This window comes from Equus caballus, chromosome 22 (genome assembly GCF_041296265.1).
Source record: "Equus caballus isolate H_3958 breed thoroughbred chromosome 22, TB-T2T, whole genome shotgun sequence".
Classification (NCBI taxonomy): Eukaryota; Metazoa; Chordata; class Mammalia; order Perissodactyla; family Equidae; genus Equus; species Equus caballus.
The window spans coordinates 36,417,178-36,433,453 of NC_091705.1; the positions used below are offsets into that span (position 1 = coordinate 36,417,178).

Sequence of the window (16,276 nt, forward strand, 5' to 3'; positions counted from 1 at the left end):
CCACTTTGTCTCCAAAGTTTAATGCTGACACCTGGCTTCCACCAGGCCATGATCCTATTAGTTCCATTTTATTTCCTGAGGCCACTTCTAGTACCAATTACAGAATCAGTCCTAGTAGGAAACAGTGCATTCAAGAGGAGAGAAAGGAAATTGAATGAAGAGATTCTTTACAAAAGTGTGGGTAGGTTGGAGGAAACCAACAAGGGATGGTGGAACATTCAGGGCTAGCAATGGGGGAAGCCTTGACCGTCCCTAGGCCTGAAGGGGAAATGGGAGTGTGGTGACCTTATAATGTGTCACCTTGGCTTGGCTGAGCCATGTTCCCCAGAATTCCTTTCCCTGTATGTTTCTAGTGAGGGTGGGCCACAAATGACATTTTTGTGTGAAACCTGGAGGGTGGAGGTGAAGAAGCAGTTGTCTCAGTCCGTTTGGGCTGCTATAACAAAATATGACAGACTGGGTACCTTACAAAGCAGGAAACTTATGTCTCACAGTTCTGGAGGCTGGAAGTCCAAGATCACTGCATGAGCATGGTCACATTCTGGTGAAGCCTCGCTTCCTGGTTCAGAGCTGGCACCTTCCCACTGTGTCCTCACATAGAGGAAGGAGCGAGGGATCTCTGTGGGGTCTCTTATGAGAACACTAATTCCAAACCACCTCCCAAAGGCCCCACCTCCTGATACCACCACGTCTGGGGGGGTAGGATTCAACATATGAATTTGGGGGCTCACATTCAGACCACAGCAGCTTTCTGTTTTAACGCTCTGAAAGGCTGCTGTAACTCACACGTTGTTTCTGATCTGCCGGCTCTCCTGGCTGGCACGGTCAGTAGACAGGCTGCAGCCTCCCTACCTTCCCCAGGACACTTCTCTACAGAGCTACTCTGTCATGTCTCTCACCTTTAGCACAAGTGCTTCAAAGAACTCTTCCTATTTGCTGTTTCCAGCGTGCCTCCTCCCAGAGTTCTTGAAGCCACTCCATTTTTACTGTGGTTAACTATGGTAGCTGGCCTGAGACGGCCCCAGTAATCCCCACCTGCTGGTATTCGTGCCCTTGTGTGGTCCCCTCCCACACGGTGTCAAGGTTGGTCTGCGACCAATGCATACAGGGACTGTGATAGTTAGGACTTCCAAAGCCAGGGTATGAGGGCTTCCGCTCTGCTCTCTCTCGGATCACTCACTGGCGGATGCCACTGCTATACTGAGGATACTAAAGAAGCCCTGTGGAGACGTCCCCATGATGTGGAACTGGGGTCTCCCGCTAACAGCCACGTGAGAGGGCCACTGTGCCAGTGGATCCCTCAGCCCCCGTCAAGGCTTTAAATGACTGCGGCCTTGATCAACATCCTGACTGCAAACTCAGAAAGACTCGGAGCCAAAACCACCGAGCTAAGTCACTTCCAGACTCCTAAACCAGAGGAACTGAGATAATAAATGTTCACTGATGTCTTTAAGTTGCTAAGTTTGGGGGTAATTTGTCACACAGCAATAACTAATACATTACCCTGTGTTACAGGTTAACTTGCGTCTCTCCGAAATTTAGGTTGAGGTCCTAACCCCCAGCACCTCAGGATGGGACCCTATTTGGAAATACATTGTTGCAGGTGTAATTAGTTGAGATGAGGTCGTGCTGGAGTAGAGTGAGCCCCTAATCCAATGAGTAGGATCTTTATAAAAAGGGGGAAATTGGACACAGACACGCACACAATGAGAACACCATGTGAAGACTGGAGCTACGCTGCCACGAGGCCCGGAGCTCCCAGACGGCAGGAGAGGCCGGGGGCAGATTCCTGCCCGGAGCCTTCACAGGGAGCACAGTCCTGCCACACCTTTTCCTGACTTCCAGCCTTCAGAACTGTGATACAAGAGATTTCTGTTGTTCTAAACTACCCACTTTGTGCTACTTTCTTACGCCAGCCGTAGAAAACTAATTCACCCTGATGTAATATCTTTTTTTTCCCTTTGGCTACTTTGAAGATTTTCTCTTGGTTAAATTGGTTTTCATTTTTAGGGGTCTTGAAATTTTATGTTGATGTGCCTTGTGGTTTTGTTTTTATCCTGCTTGGGGTTCACTGAATTTCCCGGATTTGTGGATTTACATTTTTCATCAGATTTGAAAAAAATTCTTCCCAACACATGGCTTTTCCATCTGTATAATATTACACAAAAACAATAAATAAAAACAACACAGTAACAGGCAGAATCCTGTTTTGCCGCATAATCCAAAGCAAGCAGGCAAGCAGAAGGCACAGGGGGCAGAGAGCTGCTGGGCAGACCTTTAGCACGCAGAAGGAGTGGGGAAAAGCAGTCCACCAGCTTCACTGATAATAAACGATGAATTTTACAAGAACAAGCAAAGAAGTATTAAAGCTGAGGGATAAATGGAGACAAATTTGATACAAAAATTATTTTTTTAATTCCATCAATAAAGAGTACAATTTTAAAGTGAAAGATGATAAAATATCATTCACAATAGCAACCAAACCTTTGAAGTGGCTATAAACAAGTTTCCCAGGAAAAAGAGCAAGACTGGTATATACTCACACACATATATATACACATATACATTCATACACATGTGTATGTTCACATGTATAAGACATACACACTCACACATACATACATATGTATATCTATGCCAATTTTACCAATTACATAAACCCACCTCATCTTCCTGGGGCAGAATGCTTAATGTGACAGAGAGGCTGGGAATGAGTTTAGGGGAAAAAAATCTCAGTCATGGAAATCAGGATCTGGAAGGCAATCCTGCCTAACCACATACACACCTATAATGTAATTCTGATTTGTATTACAGAGGCTTTTTTCCTCAGAATTTGATAAGTGAATTCTAAAGAACACTTCTATGAACATGTTTATTAGAAAATACAAAAAAATTTGCAGACTTATTAGTTGACACAATCAAACCACCGGTAGTACATGGGTGAGTGGAAGTGAGGGAAGATGAATACCAAGGAGACAAACACGGTCCTGGATTCAAACACCGTCAGAATTCTCGTTGCTTCTCTGCATTTTTTTTCCTATTGCAATTGCTGTTTTCTTGACCTGGCTGCTGGAAGCTTCAGCATCCCATGTTAGCTATCCTGTCCATCTCCCAACACAAAGGTCTTAGGAAGGGCTTTCACTAGCTTCACTTTATCGAATGCTCATCTGTGGAATAGCACTGTGGGACCAGGAGGATGGAGTCCATGGGTGGTCCTCTTAACTGCCACCTCCGCAGATACAAGGACTGGAGCCTGTTACTAGAAGACTATGAAGACAGAGTTAAAAGAAAAAACCAACCTGTCTAGCCTGAGAGTTTCAAACACTATTAATTGGGAAATTGTAAATTTCTAATTATTGTAGGAACAACTGGTGTTGATTTGGAATGAAATAAGGTTAGATCCTCACACCTGGTAACATAGAGTGTCAAGTAACAACGTGGAGAGGAATCAATCAATTTCACTTAAATAATGTTTGTTCCATTATTTTACAAGGGAGGCACACTTGACATGAATGAATTGTTGAATATTTTCACAGCTCACACTGAATGTTATACCACATTTACTAAACACACTATATTTCTCTCCTGTGTGAGTTCTCTGATGTTATGGTGAAGGTCAATTTATGGCAGGAATATTTCTCACATTAATTAGATTTATAAGATTTCACTCCTCTGTGCATATTCATAGGATTTTAGCCTATGAAATTATTGTGTAAATTACTTGTGTAATTGTGTAAATTATTTGAATTGCTGCTTTCTTGGAAGTCACTCCTTATGAGTTTTCTGATGTAAAAGGAAGTTTGATTTGTGGTGAAATGTTTTCTTGCATTTGTTACATTCATAGGGTTTCTGCCCTGTGTGTATTTTCTGATGTTCAGTGAGAGTCCACAGCTGACGATAGGTTTTCCCACATTCTCTACTTTCATAGGGTTTCTCTCCTGTGTGAATTCTCCAGTGTACTCGGAAGGCTGACTTGTGGCAGGAGGATTTCCCACATTCATTACATTCATACAGTTTCTCCCCAGTGTGAGTTCACTGATGTTCGATGAAGAACTTCTGGCAGAAGGTTTTCCCACATTCACCGCACTCATAGGGTCTCTTTCCTGTGTGCATTCTCTGGTGGTGAGTGAGGGCTGACTTCCGGCAATAGGTTCTCCCACATTCGTTACATTCATATGGTTTCTCCCACATAGTTCTCTGATGTTCAACAAGGTGTGTGTTTTTGCTGTTGGCGTGCCCACATTCACTACACACATAAAGATTCTTTGTGTGCATTCTCTCACATTCATTGTGGTTTGACCTTACAAAGAATGGTCTACTGCATTTCTTAAACACATGGTGTTTGGGTCCTGTGTGAGTTCTTTGATGTACAATGAGTGTTGACTTATGGCAGAAAAATTTCCCACATTCACCACACACATAAGATTTCTATCCTCTGTGAGTTATCTGATGTGCAATGAGGGCTGGTTTAGTACATAAAAAATTTCCACACTCACTGCATTCATAGGGTTTCTCTCCTGTATGAGTTCTCCAATGCACACTGAGGGCTGACTGACAGAAGAAGGTTTTCCCACATTCCTGACATTCATTTGGTTTCTCCTCTGTGAGTTCTCTGATGAACAGCAAGGTAAGATTTCTTGCTGGAGGCATTCCTACATTCCTTGCATTCCTAAGGTTTCTCCCCTGTGCATGACCTGAAATCTTCAGTGAGGGCTGACTTCCGAAAGAAGGTCTTTCCACGTTCATTACACTCACAGGATTTCTCCCCTCTGTGAATTTTCTGAAGTACAATGAGGGCTGATCTGTCAGTGAAGGTTTTCCCACATTCACTGCATTCATAGGGTCTCTCTCCAGTGTGAATTCTTTGGTGTCGAGTGAAGTTTGTCTTCACATGGAAGGTTTTCCTACAATCATTACATACATAGGGTTTCTCCCCTGTATGAATTCTCTGATGTACAATGAGGGTGGACTTCTTAGAAAAGGTTTTCCTACACTCATTACATTCATTTGGCTTCCTCTTCTGTGTAATGAGGACTACCCCTTTGAAGAAGGTTTTCCCACATTTACTATAGTCAAGAGGTTATTTCAAAGTCTGAATGTTCTGGTAGAGCATAAGATCCTCATTTTGACTTCTGGCTTTCCTCATTGGATTATACTTGTATTTTTTCACTCCAGAATGACTTTTCTCATCCTTAGAGTAGAGCAGTGTTTCCCACCTCCACTGTATTCATCAGGAACCTTTTAAAAATAGCTTTCCTTTGCAAGACTTACTTCTGAATGAGTTTTCAAATTGTTTCCAGGTCGATCATATTTGTAGCATATTTTTCCTGAGGGAACAATATTCAGGCCCTGATTAAATGTTTCCCCAAATACAACAGCTCTCTCTGTAATCACTGTTCTACTTTTGGAGAAGACAGTGTGCCTCAAATGGCTACCTTGGATTTCCCTGTCCTTCTTTGAGGCACCACTGATGTCTAGGAAGAAGCACAATTAACAATAACCTGTGAGTCTTTACACATTTGCTATGAAATGAGAATTCCTTACAAATGCCTTGTTGTGGGGACTGGACGTCAGGTCCAGCCTCTCAGGATTAAGGAAATGTCAAGTGCAAACCTCTCCTACTTGATTTGGGGGAAAACCAAAACCAAAAAATAAAAAGCAAGCTCACCCACACCAGCCTGTTTGACAGGGTGAAAAGAAGAGGAAACGAGAAAGAATACAAGTCCCTTTGACAGAGACAAAGTAAAACAGTCCTAGGGAAGAGTGAGCACAAAGTGTCCTGAAGTGTGGCTGACAGTAGAGAATAAGGGGGACAGGAGTCACGCAGGCCCTTAGAGGACGACAGTGAGACAGTGAGACGAGGAGAAGGAGACTTCAGACGGATGGCCACTACTACAGAGAAACAAGAACAGGGGTCAATCTGAAATTCTGGCAGTGTCATGGGAACTCTGGAATTTGCAAAAATCAAAAGGAGAATGTGGGCCGAGCAGGGTAGGGACTACGGTGAGGGTAGCATGACCTGTAGGGCATCTGCATGACCTTGAGAGTGACTGTCTCCTTAAGTTTTGTGCCCGAGGCACCTTGTTTGTGTCACCCTAGTCCCCACCCTAGTGGGGCTGAGAATGGAAAGTGAAACTGAGTGATTTCTCAGTTAAAGGAGGGAGAGAAAAACAGAAGGTAACCAGACAGATCACGCAAATCAAGCAAGATTTATTTTTTTAAGATAGATCTATAAAGGTCTGAATATACAACAAGTGTATCATGACAGTGTGGGTGGCAGGTAGGCAACAGAGTATGCCACAGAAATAAAGTCCAAGGTGTGTGAAAGAGGGGCTGGATTCTGGGGACAGATAACTTAGGGGCAAAAATCTTTATAAATTTCAATCAAAGAAGGAGTACATTTATTTGGGAACAATATTTTAAGTATCTCTAGCATGACAGTTAATTGTCCTCAATTACTTCTGAAAGTTTGGAGCCTATAAAAAAAGAGATTCCTGAGAAACATTACACAGATGCCTGCCACAATCATTAACCACCTTGGAACCCATTTTCTCTGGTTTCCACCTGCTCAGTGATCACTGACAGTTATCACTTACCTGAGTGGTTCCGCCTTGAGAACTCCTCCACTATCCATGGTTCTTCTCCTTGCTCCAATCTGAAGATCACATCTGGTTTGCTAATGTGATGCCCTGTTAATGGGAAGTGATGCAGAACTTGGACCAAGCTATATGGATGTCAGGGACGCTGAAGCACAAAGAAAGTACAGCTTTAGAAGCTGCGTGATGAAGATGCCCAGCAACAGGTCAGTAAAGCTAGAACAGTGACAGGAACTACAGGGTCGGGGTGGGGGGGCAGTGAGTGTACAGACACACACACATCCACTGCCTAAATCATCTTCCTCCCCTGACACTCAAGGTTAAATAATTAAATGCAACATGTGTTTGAGACACAGAGCAGACGCACGCTCTTGGCAGCTGCCTGTAGTCCTCCAGCATCACATCCCTGTACGGGAGCCTCTGAGTCGGGTCCAGCTGCTGCCACTCGTTCTGGGTGAAGTCCACAGCCAGGTCCTTGAACGAAGGCGATCTCTGAAAGAAGACGTTTAATCCAAGGTGAGCAGAAGCCCAGTGTATTCCTGGGGGGGCACCTCTCCTCTACTCTGGGGACCACTCTGGTGAATAACAGAAATCCACGAAGAGATATTTGTTAGCAAGGACTGAAGTTCTGTAATCAAATGTGTATTTTAGAAGCAATGCTCTAGAGTATAGGGGTCACCAAACTACAGCCCGTGGGCCACATCCAGCCCCCTGGGAGCCAAAGCTGGCCAGCCCATTCATTTACATATTATCCACACTGCTTTCACGCTATAGCAGCTGTGTTGAGTACATCTGACAGAGACCATATGGCCAGCAAAGCCAAAAGTAGTTATTATCTTGTCCTTTAAAGAAAACGTTTTCTGTCCCCAACTCTAGGAAAATGGGAAATGGTTTAAAGGTCAAATTAGAGGGGAAGGAAACTAGGACAGCACTGTGAGACATGAGCACAGGTGGTTCCAGAGCAGGTGGGAGGAAGGGAATCAATCCCACATGACGGGGAGCAAGAGGAGTTGGCACTGATTGGTCGTGCACGGCAGGTGTCATGTCCAGATTATTCTGCATGATCAGCTGGTAGGATCCCATACTGAGATTAGGAAAACAAAACAAGAACTGAGCATAGGAAGCTAACGCATTTCTCTTTATGATGCTGTGCTTGAGTCTGTGGAAGGTACAAGTAGAGACGTCGAGCTTGCAGCTGGATATTTGGTTCTGAAGCTCAGAGGACAGAGAAGAGAGAGTGGTGGTCAAAAGTAGTATTTGAAGGGGCTGAGTGGTTAAGGTTCCACGCAGTCCGCTTCGGTGGCCTGGGGTTCACGGGTTTGAATCCTGGTGTGGACCTACTCTGCTCATCAGCCATGCTGTGGAGGCATCCTACATACAAAGTGGAGGAAGACTGGGAGGGATGTCAGCTCAGGGCGATCTTCCTCAAGCAAAAAAAAGAAGAGGCTTGGCAATGGATGTTAGCTCAGGGCAAATATTCCTCACCAAAAAAAAAAAAAAAAAAAGGCAGTATTTGAAGGCATAAATAATGAGGAAGATGTCTATGAACCAATAACCAATATGGAGTGATTTTCAGGCTATATTTAAGTGAAAAAAAGCAAAGTGCAGAAGAATACCTACAGTATGCCAGCTTTTATGGAGGAAAGAAGGGGATATAAGAAAATATGCATGCAACTGTTCATGTGTACAAAAAGAAATACACATAGGATAAACCAGAAACTAATGAAATCAGTGACTTTCAGGGGATAGCGGGAACAGATGAAAGGGTGGGGGATGGGAATCGAGTAGAAGGGATGGGGGGAAGTGACACTCCTCTAAGTATATCTTTCTACATGGTCTGATTTTTATAACTACAGTAGTGTCACATAACCCCAAACAGACACTTAAAATAACCAGGATGTGGAAGTGGAACCCCAAACAGAATACAAACAGTAACAAACGAACCTAACGACATTAAATTAAACAACATAACTACAGTGAAGGGATGAGGAGGAAAAGCACTGACCCAAGTGCCTGTGGAGAAGAGGCTTCAGCCCACATTCTAAGGCTAACGACAAGAAGAGCTGCGCTCGATACTTGAGCCGGGAGAGTCCTCCTTCACGGGGCGTGTGGACCAGCGATTCTTAAACAACCTCATGTGTCTGCCCAGATGAGCAAAGTAAACACAATGTAGACCCCGAGAGCCTCGTCTCTCCCTGTCAGACGAAGGAGTGACAAAGGAGGAAAAGGGAAGGCCAGAAGGACCCCAACAAAGCAACTGGCCAGTAAAGTGTCAAGGTCACAAGAGACAAAGACAGACTGTTCCAGACCGCAGGAGCCAAGGAGACACGACAACCAATGCAATGTGGCACCCTGGGCGGGATCCCTGGACCAGAAAAGACATCAGTGGGACAATCGGCAAAATATTCCTGAGTAAGATGGATAATAGTATCGTATTAATGATAGTTCCCTGGTTTTGATCAATGTACTATGGTTTTCAAGGGCCAGGGTACGCATACTTTGCGTATGATTTTCCTAATTCTTTTGTAAGTCTACAACTATTTCAGCCTAAAGCAGCAAGAAAAGGAGTGACCTGCCCGCCTCTGCAGATACTTGGGTACCACACACGCCTCAGGACCCCAGATGCTCGTCTTTCCTTTCAACCCCCTATACATCTTTATACTGACACACGTTATCAGATAATTTAACCACATTCTTCCTTCTATCATCGCTTAACTGTTTCCCACACATAAACTAGAAGTAGTCACATTATCCATATTATTTCCTCCATGAATTACTTCCTCCTAAGAAGCTGTGAGCTTTCTGATGATAAGCAGTTATCTTATAATTATAGGCATAACATTGGACATATCAGGTCTTAATGACTAGAAAGAATGACTGGCAAAAATCTGAGAAAGGGCCAGTGAGAGAGAGAGCCAGACAAGTGGAGCCCTTTATGCACTGAGGCAGACGCAGCCGCACTTAATGGCAGAAGGTGCAAAGCGAGAGCAGTGGATGTGCTCACTTTGTGAGGGACTGAATGGCGTTTGTAACAAAAGAAAAAGCCAATTCACCTGGTCACTCAGGGCGACTCTCTAAGCAACTTGGTAAGTGGGACGGTCATCCATTCAGAGCAGAGAATAGTGTCCAGATTCATGCACAAGACCACCCACAAACGACTGATGGGCACCATGAGCAGCACAGGGCAACACACAGCTCAACACAGGAGCTGCCCCCGCCCTTGAAGGCTTACGGTGCTACGTGTGAGGTGGACACGCAGATGACGCCCAGGCCCTTCATGGAACGCAGAGATGGAGACAGCCTGCAACGCTACGCGAGCATGCCGCCCAGCGAACAAAGATAAAAGGGCAGGAAGATCAATGTGAAGATGAAAGGTGTAGAGTCAAGGGGCAATCAGTGAAAACAGGAGTGTAAAATGTGGGGCATGTTCAGGAAACGAAACGCAAATTACCATCCCCCTGCGGTGGATCTCGGCATGGGTGACACCTTCTGCGAGGGGCATTTCGCACACCTGTGGAGGCATTTTTGGTTGTCAAAGTTCTATGGATGCTGTTGGCACTTGGTGGAGGGAGAGGTAACAGGGGATGGAAGACATCCCGCAACATGCAGGACAGGCCCATATGGGAAATAGATGTCCCAAGTCTTGGATAGCTTTCTAGTACCCTAAATAGTCGTACAGATGAAAAATTCTGTTTACAATGATCTGAGCCTATTACCTTATTCCATTTTGCATTTTAACACATAGTATTTTTAGACATGTTCTTATGTACTCGAAGTTCTCCTGGGATGCAATATCAGGGACATCAAAGGAACACTGTATTGGGTTTGGATTGGAACTTTAGGGATTTTCACTCTTTTGTGAAAAATATCACTAATGGCAATGCTGCTCATGGTATTTGAATCATGAAACATCACACCTGTATCGGTGTAAATTCGTAAAAGCAAATTTGTAAAAATTTGTAAAACAAAGAGTTACAAGTTAAAACCACAAGGGGAATGAAAAAAAATCAGGCAGAATAATGGGCTAACAATGTAGGTGAGAGGATTCCATAAAAGATATAAAGAAGAAATGATTAGAGAGCTAAGAAGACCATGTGAGTGGTAACAGAAATTATCAGAGGTGCATTTCAAGGAGGTGGTCATACTGTCAAATGCAACAAAGAGGTTAGGAAAGCATGGACTGGTACCTCTTCCCTCCAAGCCACACCCTCACGAATCCTCCAACCCGGTGTCTTTTCCTGTCAAATGGGCACCCTGCCCATTCCCTTCAATTTCAGCTCACATCTTCCATCTGGAGGTTGAACTGAAACTTTGCTGAGACACAATAATCACCGATCTCTGGAGACGGTGTTATCGCGCAGACTTTGCTCACGCTGGAGAGGAGCTGGAGAGGAACATTCTGGCCCAGGAACTCTTGGACATGTTCCTTTCAGGGATTTTGCTGCTTCCATGCTGAATTCTAGGGAGAGGGTTCAGTTCAGGAACGTGCTCTTCCACGTGTGATTGTGATCCTGGGGCTTTTTACTCCACTGCGAAGTCTCTGTTTCCACCCGGGCCAGGAGCCACACTTCCATTAGCAGAACCTGCACTTGGAGCCCAGGTTCAAGTGCCCGCCAAGCTGGACCTCTTCTAAAATCGGCTCAGGGTTGCTGAGGAGTGAGCCAACAGTGCAGGATGCAGGAAGAGCCTACAAGCTTCCATTATGCCTTGTGATCTAAGGAAAAATAGGTCAAATGGTCTGAATGCCAAAATATATAGCATATTATATATGCTATAGGGCACACATAAGGCAAGTCATTGTGCCAGAGAAAATCCAAGGGGTGTGGGTAAAGGGGACGTATATTACAAAGATCATGAGACTAGGAGTAAAATACACCTCGTTTTAAAACTCAACTCATTCACCAGTGAGTAAATCACTTTAGTTCTCTGCAAATGAGGTTTTTAAATTGTGCTCCAACAAGGGTGGTAATGCCAACCTCACAGCCTGGGTGGGAGAACTGAGCAAGAGATCTAGAAATCGTTGTAACATTGAGAGCAGGGAGTACTTAACGAGGGCGTATTATATTCTGGGCTTGATCTTCAGAGCTATTTCGTTTCACCTCGGAACAACCTGATGAGGTAAATATTATTCCTATGCTCATTTTATAGATGAGGAAAGAGATGAGTCTAAGTAACATGGCCAGGGACGCAGTGCTGTTTCATGGCAGGACCTGAGCTGAATCCAAACATCAAGCTCTTAAAGCTTCATGCAACGCTGCAAACATCTCAGCACCGCGCCCACCAAATCCTTCACTAAAATCTTTTCCAGTCAAATCTGCACCCTGGCCATTCCCTTCAACTGCAGTTCACATCATTCTTCTAAGTACTTTGCATAAAATAAACAGATGCTAATAATATTTAATTCTCATAATAAATATTTGTTCCCTTCCCTGCTGCCCCCTAGTACTTTTCAGTCCAGCCCGGCAGGTTGCAGATCCGAGCGCATCGGCGAAGCTTCTGGAATCAGATCCACTAGGATGCACAAACCTTTCAACCTCACAGAGCACCTTCTTGGGGCAAAAAGGGCCACGCAGAGAGCCCGCCCTGAGACCTGCAGGTCAGGAGCCCAGCCTTGCCCTCGGGACCATCGCCAACCCACTTCGGGGCTTCCCTCCTGCGGGATGCGGGGAGAGCCCGTGTCCACCCTCCGCGGGCCGAGGTCAGCTCCGCCCAGCCCCATCCCTCCCTCCGGCCCCCGAGGGCTAGGAGCTCCCTGCCCGCGGTTCCTCCATCTTGTGGATGCACCCGCGTCGCTTTCAGGTCACACCATGGGCAAAGGACGCCGACGCCAGACGACGCACAGGCTGCAGGACCCTCCCCCGGAAGGGCCTGGAGAACCGGAAACCGCGCACAGATAGAAAAGTAGGGATGGCACATGCGCAGAAGGAGCCGCGGAGTCGCCCTTCCCAGTATTCCCCGAGGGTCGGCGGATGCCTTTCCGGACTACATTCCCCATGAGGCACCGCGGCCGCGCCGTGAGCGGCGGGCTCCTTCCAAGAGCTTCTGCTTTGATCAGCGAGCTTGGTTCATTGCTTTCAACCATGAATACAAAAAGAAAAGTTGCATATGAATTTCACCGAAGGCTAGGTTACAGGCCATGAAATGTCCACCAAAATGCTAATGATCCCCAAATCCTGATTTTCTCCTAGACTTGTCTTATGAACACCACAGCCGTATATGTTACTCTTTCTGCTGATTTTCCCACTCGGTGTCAGAAAAAACAGCGCAGAACAATCCCTAGGAACGTTTTAAATGTGAGACAGCTTTCTGTGTATCTGAGATCTCATAAAGGAGCAATCCGAAGAACATAATCAATACAGTAAAGCTGAAGAACGTCATCAATACAGTAAAGCCTTCACCTGTTTTGGTGAATCCATATAAATATTTTGAATGTATGAAAGTGATGCAGGGTCGGCGAGCTGAAGAGTTGAAAGAAAGATTTCTTGGACTCTCAAGGTCTGGCAGCAGTGCTCTTTTATTTAGAGAATAGTGTGGAATAGCACGGGGACAGGACCCATGGGCAGTAAAGAGCTGCAGTGTGGGGACAGGACCCACAGGCAGGAGGAGATGCTGTTGCTGCTGCAAACACGGGTTGAGGGTAGGGCTAAATTTAAGGCATAGGTATGTGAGTTATCTCTTTACAAGACAAGGGAAAGAATATGTAAAAAGAGTTGTTAAAATGGTATCAGTGCCGGTGGGGTCTGGTTATTGGGTGGTCCTATACCTTTTAGATAAGAATCAAACTGCCTTAAGTAAATGGCAGAAGCCACCACCTTAAATATTATCCTCAGCTAAAGACAGAGGAGGATGTTGGTGGTGGTGGGAGTCAGCTACATGAGGTTACCAGACAAACACAATAAACAAGACTTAAGTCCTTGCTGTCCCTGTTAAGAGTTTCTCGAGATAAGGTCATCCCCGCTTCCTCCTAGTGCAGAGAGGGAGACACCCCCCACAGATGGAGACTTCCTTCACAAATGCAAATGTCTCTCATCAAAGGGCAAGCAAATTCCACTCCTCAGAGCCTCCTTCTCATCTGCAGTTTTTAACAGTAACCAGCCTAAAATAATCCTCATCATAAACCCACCCCTGAACCCATTTGGCAGTAGAATTCAAAATTTATCCAAATGTTCCTGCTGAAAGGAAATATGTCAGTGGGGGACTTTGTGTGTCTTGCCCGGCTTATCAGTGGCTTGGAAGGAGCAGGATTGAAGGATTGGCTGGAAGCAAGAATAACCAAGGAAAAGACGTGTGGAAGAACTTATGAGAGTGGGCACATGTTGTGAAGATCTTTGTGTTCGTTTTCTATGACTATGTAACAGATTACCACAAACTTAGTGGCTTAAAACAACGAGAACGTAATTATCTGGTCACTTTTATAGGTTAGAAGTCTGGGCATGATGTGCTGGATTCTCTGCTCTGGGTTGAAATCAAGGTGTCACCTGAGGCTGTGGTTCTCATCTGGCACTTGGGGTTCTTTTCCAAGCTCGTTGATTGTTGACAGAATTCATTTCCTTGTGGTTGTAGGACTGGGGCCCCCATTTTCCTGCTAGTATGTCAAGCAGGTTCCACTCTCACCTCCTTACTGCATGGCCCCTATGGACAGTGCATAACATGAATGTTGTTTCCTTCCAGGCCAGCAGGAGCATGTCTAACTTCCTTTTTAGTGACTAGTTGGAGAAAACTGCTTTTAAAGGATTAATGTGATTAGGTCAGGCCCATCAGGATAATCTCCCTGTCTTAAGGTCATTTTACTTGGGACCTTAATTATATCTGCAAAATCCCTTCACAGCAGGACCTAGATTAGTGTTTGACTGCATAACTGGAGCAAAGTGTGTGTAGACAGGGGCCAGGCCTCTTGAGGGACCACCTTAGCATTCTACCTCCCACAGTGCTTCATTTAAATGCTCATCAAAGAACATTGACCAGGGGGACAGAATTACTAATCCATGGATGTCTTCCTCCACATCAGTGCTTGCACAAGAAGCCTATTTATTCACTGAGCAGCCATTATAACAAGGATAGAGGTAAATGCATGAGCCAGCAACATAGGTCACCTCTCATCAAGGCTGATCTAACTACTGTTGCTGCTGCTACTGAACGTCTGACTTGTCATCCCAGAGATCAGCACTGAGCCCTTGATAAGGTGCCATCCACTGAGAAGAGCAAATAGCTTCCTGGTGGAAAGTTGATCACCTCAGACCCCTTTAACCCTGGTTCAGGCAAGCATTCAACCTTGCCAAAAGTGACATGGGCTTTCGATGTGGATTTGCTTTCTTGACCACCATGGATCTGTGTCACTATTTGAGTACTTACAAAACACCCGATTTGCTGACATGAGCCTGCATAATATCACTTCAGACCAAGGGACCCATTTTATAGCACAGGAGGTGTGACAGTGGGCACATGACCCTGAGATCCGCTAGTTCTACCATATATGGCATCAGCCTGATAGACCTGTGATGTGGCTTATGAAAGGCTCAGCTAAGGCAGAAGTTTTTGAACAATACCCTGAGGGTTGTGGGTGCTGTCCGCCACGATGTGGCATATGCATGGAACCAATCGTGATACGTGATGATGTGTCCCCAGTAGTGAACAGACGAAGCGATGAGGGTAGGACTGGCCTCTCCCACCGTCACTCCCACTTGCAGAATCTATACTTCCCTTTTCCACAACTTTAGACTCTGTTGGGACAGAGATCTTGGGTCTTGGAGGGAATGGTGGACAGTTCCACCAGGAAACACAATGATAAATAAATGCCATAGCCTCCAGGCCTTCAGGAGAATTCTTCTACAGTGTTCTGTATGCGTTTCAGAGGTTCCCTATTGTTTACATCAGTGGCCCTAATAACACTCCCTGACGCTGGCTCTCCTCCTTTCTCTCATTCTCTCCACACCCTCATTCCTACTTCCTGGCATCGCCTCCCAGATAAATTACTCGCACCCAAATCCTTGTTCAGGCTCTGCTTTTAGGCAAAGTGTTTATATAAATAAGTGTGTGCATGGCTCAGCTATTCCATAACCCGGGAACTATATGCACTTTTACATAACATGATACGGTGACATGGTATGTCGTGCCCTGTCCTCCCTTCCTGGCATTTCTTCCAACCAGAGGGGGAAGAGAACGAAGATTTGAATTGAAGATTGTAGAGTTGAAGTTTTGTCATTCATTCACTTTGAATGAAGATTATAGAGTTAATAGGTAGGTCTTTGCAATCTAATTACTAAATAGATACTGTGTGTGTGGTAAGCAATTACAGGTCTGCCTATTCACCTAAGAGTAGGCATAAAACTCCTGGAGGCTGCTGAGATTTTATCCAGTGGGAGCTTTCTTGAAAATAAATGTAAAGAGTAGTGGAGGACTAAAATTTGCTCTTAAAGATTCTTTCTCAAGATGCGCTTTTCCGGCATACCAGTTACATTCACAAAGATGCTTATAGAAGGATATTCACTGCAGCGTGGTTTACAATAGAAAGAAAGGAAACAACCTAAATGAACACTGGTCAGGAATAACTAGGTAAGTGCTGGTGCATGCACACAATGGAATGTTGTGTGGGCCTAAGAATGAATAAGGTTGTTTATATGCTGTAATTTTAAAATGCCTGTGATAAACTCTTACATGAAATAAACCAAAACGCAAACAAA

At 44.9% G+C, this 16,276-nt stretch overlaps 1 protein-coding gene across 1 annotated transcript; it reads right to left on the minus strand.

Annotated features, from left to right (window-relative positions):
• Positions 1-2,150: 2,150 nt before the first annotated feature.
• Positions 2,151-6,729, minus strand: ZNF334 (zinc finger protein 334; the record flags this gene model as incomplete). The annotated part of the gene is given in 4 exon segments (XM_023627015.2): positions 2,151-4,597; positions 4,599-5,188; positions 5,191-5,327; positions 6,597-6,729. Coding segments are annotated over 4 exon segments (1,692 nt in total), but the record flags the coding sequence as incomplete, so codon positions are not given.
• Between the last annotated feature and the right edge of the window lie 9,547 nt (positions 6,730-16,276).